Source organism: Oryzias latipes, chromosome 18, assembly GCF_053564925.1.
Source record: "Oryzias latipes strain Hd-rR chromosome 18, Olatipes_Hd-rR_3.1".
NCBI lineage: Eukaryota > Metazoa > Chordata > Actinopteri > Beloniformes > Adrianichthyidae > Oryzias > Oryzias latipes.
In genome coordinates, this window is record NC_136254.1 from 17,050,802 (window position 1) to 17,055,072 (window position 4,271).

The 4,271-nt window shown below is 37.6% G+C and overlaps 1 protein-coding gene across 2 annotated transcripts; it reads left to right on the forward strand.

Moving 5' to 3' along the window:
- The first annotated feature begins 1,208 nt into the window (after positions 1–1,208).
- LOC111946321 (prostaglandin reductase 1-like) lies at positions 1,209–3,512 on the forward strand. Of its 2 annotated transcripts, none has more exons than XM_023948894.2 (9): positions 1,209–1,293; positions 1,696–1,809; positions 1,895–1,940; positions 2,032–2,091; positions 2,217–2,384; positions 2,507–2,780; positions 2,849–2,954; positions 3,107–3,225; positions 3,305–3,512. In XM_023948894.2, exons 2-9 carry the CDS (start codon positions 1,704–1,706, stop codon positions 3,413–3,415), a joined length of 990 nt encoding a protein of 329 aa, XP_023804662.1. In that variant the 5' UTR covers positions 1,209–1,293; positions 1,696–1,703; the 3' UTR covers positions 3,416–3,512. The 2 variants fall into 2 exon arrangements, with proteins under 2 accessions (XP_023804662.1, XP_023804661.1); XM_023948893.2 differs by having other exon boundaries at positions 1,233–1,335.
- The last annotated feature ends 759 nt before the right edge of the window (positions 3,513–4,271 follow it).

A 4,271-nucleotide genomic window follows, 5' to 3' on the forward strand; every position in this document is an offset into this window, starting at 1 on the left:
AATTTTTGTAGCCAGGGAGAGTTAATAATGTTTTTCTTTGATTAATGCATATCTTCAAAAGTGAAAAGTCATACAGACAAATCCTAAAGTATATGAAGTTTTAAGGTCATTTTGTATATGTGGATGGAGTCTAAAGGGCTTTGTATCTCAGAAATGAAAAAAAAAACAGCCTTTTTTTACACTTATCTGTCCAAAAGAAACACCTCCCAGACAGTAAAAGCAGTCAAAAAGTAAAGTCAAATGTTCTGCAACTTTGATTGCATCAACTTAATATTAAACCACATCAGATTTTCAGTGTATGAGCTTTAAACTAGCAGACACATTATCTGGATTTCAATGTCATTATTAAAAAGTAAGCAGTCTGGATTTGTACAGTGACACAATGTTGACAAGTTGCCAGTCTGTTGTAGGACCACACAATTAAACATGCACACACACACACACGCATATTCACAACTAGAGACAATTGGATTGTTCCAAAAGTTAAAATAAGTTTTTGTGAACCTCAATTCTTTTTCCACGTTTCTTTTAGATATAAATTGTTTTCTCAAGACTGACCCTAAAGAAAACCACTCAATGAGTTTTTCCTGTTTTTGACAGCAGCAGTACCATCTGTAACTTTTGAATTTGGAGCCTGATCGTGGGGTAAACTACTGTGAGAACACTGGCTTTGCTGAATGTTCTTCCCTCAGGAATGTTTTGTTCATCTGCAGAAAATCCAATTTCTACTTGTCCAGTAATCATTTACCATCTTTTGTCTTTTAGCTCTGTCTTAAAAAACAAACCCACATGCTCCAAAGAAACATAAGAAACCTCTGATTACTTCTTAAAATTTCTGCTTTTTTGTTTTCTAGCTGCTTCCATTCCTACAAACCTTGTAAATATTATCACTTCTTAGAAACTGCCTGGACTTGGACCTCTTGTCTCATGTTATCGTGTGAAAATTGCTTCATTTATTTTAGCCTGTCACCTTGTTTTTGCCTGTTCAGATCTGTCACCATTGTTATAAAGAAGTGGCACAGCCTTTATTTGTTCAGCTTTATGGCGGTCAAACTGCCTTCTTGTTTTACAAACTTACTATTAGTAAGCACACAAATCAACACTCAGCGATTTTATTCAGTCTTGCGTCAGCGCCACGTAAAACCTGCATCCACTCGGGATTAGTCAGATCTTTTTCTCCACCCACTTTTCTCAGAGCTCTCACATAAAACCTGAAAATCCTGGATCACGTTCAGTCTTCAGGTTCTTTGCTCATCCTTCCTTGTTTCTTTCCAGAAACAAACTGCAGGTCAGGTAAATAAACTGTTTCTCACCGTTTTTCAAGATAAACTGAAGGTGAGAAACTGATGGATTAATACATTTCTCACACTTCCTGCTTTGGACTTTTTTTCCAAGAAAAAAAAACTGTGTTGCTTCTCTGAGCATGTTTGAGTTATTTATTATTAGCATTATTAATGGAATTTCAACTCTGATAACTTGGTATCCAAAACATTTTCCTCCTGATTTATATGTATAATTTTACGCATATTTTTTAGAAAATTCTCTGAATTTATTTTGATTTACAAAAACTAGATAATTTATCACTCAGTTGCTTTTTAATATCAAACAAACGTACTAGTGTTTATGCATTTTATTGGCTAAATGTGACACTGTTTTTTTCTCTTTCTGGATACATTTTGCATAATTAACTCACAGAAAAAATAATGGCCCAGGCTAAGTCATGGGTTCTGATGAAGCACTTCGATGGCTTCCCAAAGGCTAGCGACTTTGGTGTCAAAGTGGAGGAGCTTCCTGAGCCCAAAGATGGAGGCGAGACAATATTTTAAATGCCATATATATTAAGAACTTTGTTTTTTGTGGCAAATGTTAAATAGGTTACTTGGTTTTGTTTCAGAGGTCCTGCTGGAGGCAGTATTTCTTAGTGTGGATCCATACATAAGGTGGGTTGAGAAGAAAAGAGTACCGGTAATAAAACATGGCTTAAAAATGGACTCAGTCATTTAACAAAACACCTGCTGATTATCTCGCTAGGCTGTTCAGTAAGATGTACATGAAAGAAGGAGATGTCATGATTGGAACTCAAGTGGCAAAGTAAGAAAAAGTACATTTTACACAAGTGTTAAGACTTGATGCAATGTCATGTTTAATGAATATGTGTGCAACATGAGACTTGAAAAAAGAGACACAAGACTGAACGGGTTTACAATTTTCAAAAGGGTGATCCAAAGTAAAAACTCCGCCTTTCCCGTGGGAAGCCATGTGGTGAGTTCTTGTGGTTGGACAACCCACTCCATCTCAGATGGGAAGGACCTCACTCCTGTCATGGCTGACTGGCCTAAAGATGTCTCTCTGTCACTGGCACTGGGAGCTATCGGCATGCCAGGGTAAGACGAGTACAGCTGAATGTCTGCAAAGTGGTTTGTTTGATGTAAAAGTGTCTCTTTAAGGATGTTCTGAACAGAACTCTTCCACAAAAAGGTGAGTCTCTCATTTTTGGTGTCTGCAGCCTGACTGCTCTGTATGGGGTAGAAGAAGTTTTGGACCCGAAGGCAGGGGAAACTCTGCTGGTGAATGCTGCAGCAGGAGCCGTGGGCTCTGTGGTGGGACAGATTGCCAAAATCAAGGGCTGTAAGGTGGTGGGTTCAGCAGGATCGGAGGCAAAAGTGGCGTTTCTGAAGGAGTTGGGGTTTGATGAAACCTTCAACTACAAAACTGTCTCTTCCCTGGAGGAGGCTCTGAGGAAGGCTTCTCCTGATGGATACGACTGCTTCTTTGAAAATGTAAGTAGTCAGTAAAATGAAACCTTTTTGCCTCTTAATGGTCTGTACACTCCAGATTTCACTTTTAGGTTGGAGGACATTTTTCAAATGTGGCTTTTCAACAAATGAAGAACTTTGGAAGAGTAGCTGTGTGTGGTAGCATCTCCATATACAATGATTCAACACCACAGATAGGTTAGTACCTGGATCCACTCTTTTCTATGTTATAATCTTGCGGATATTATTAAATATAAACTCATGCCTTAAAAAAAGAGACACTGTGGTTTTTGCTGCATAATGTTTGTGTTTTTTTGTCATTGTTTCACTGTATTTTGACCTTTTCAAAGGAATATTCCCACATATGACTATAAACCACAAACAACTGAAGATTGAAGGTTTCCAGGACACCAGATGGAAACACAAAGATGCTGAAAGCCTGAAGAGACTAATGGCGTGGTGCAAACAGGTGAGAATGTCCTGATATGCAATGTCATCAGGAGATTTTGTTTGAGTTTTATTTTCAGAGATGCACTTTGCTTCTACAGGGAAAACTGCAATGTCGGGAGCACATCACCAAGGGCTTTGAAAACATGCCAGCTGCTTTTATGGGGATGCTGGATGGAGACAACATTGGCAAAGCCATTGTTGCTGTCTGAGGATTGTTTTAATTTATTTTTTAACAGATAATTTAGGATATTACAGGTCAAATTCATCAAGCAAAAAACAATAAATAAATAAATAAATCTAAAAAAACACATCCGTGTGTCTTATTTCTTCAACAAAAGATAGTATTTTAAGGGATAAAATACACTGAATTGAAATGTATTTATCTTGCAAAAATAATGTATCTGTCCCAGGAACTGGGAGTACCATTTCCAATGTCTCTTCCTTTTTTGAGGTCACATGGCAAGGAAAGCAAAACCTGCATCATGAATGACTAGGTCCCTGTAATCCCTAATAGAAATGTTTAGAAACCTTATTTAGGTTATACAGTAATGTACTTCTTGAAAAAAATATTTGATTACTCGTAGTGACAATTCACAGGCAATTATTCCTAGGTTTGACATGACCGATCCTGACACTGTCGTAGAAATCGACTTTGTTTAATCCATACAAGTCATGAAATGAGTCAGAAACACAGCTAGCATTGAGGTAGCATGGCTAGCACTGGAGAACACTGTTTATAATGAATGGTTTGTCATGCAACATCTTACTTTTTAAAATCTTTTTTCACTAGCAGTTACTGGTGGAGCTCACCTGACTATGCTCGCGTCTTCTGGTTACATAGAGTAAACGTTTGATAGTTTCATTTAGTAAAAGATTTGAAAAACTTATGAAAGATGTACCTTCTGTAACTAGTATGTTGACGTAAGACTGTGAGTAATTTGGCAGCCAATGAGCTACTGGATGTCAGGGATGTCCCACCTCCCCTTACATGTTGCTGAATTTACATGTGCAAGTTTTAGTATTACAACCGCAAAAAATAAAAGCGCAACTCAAAAAGACCATTTC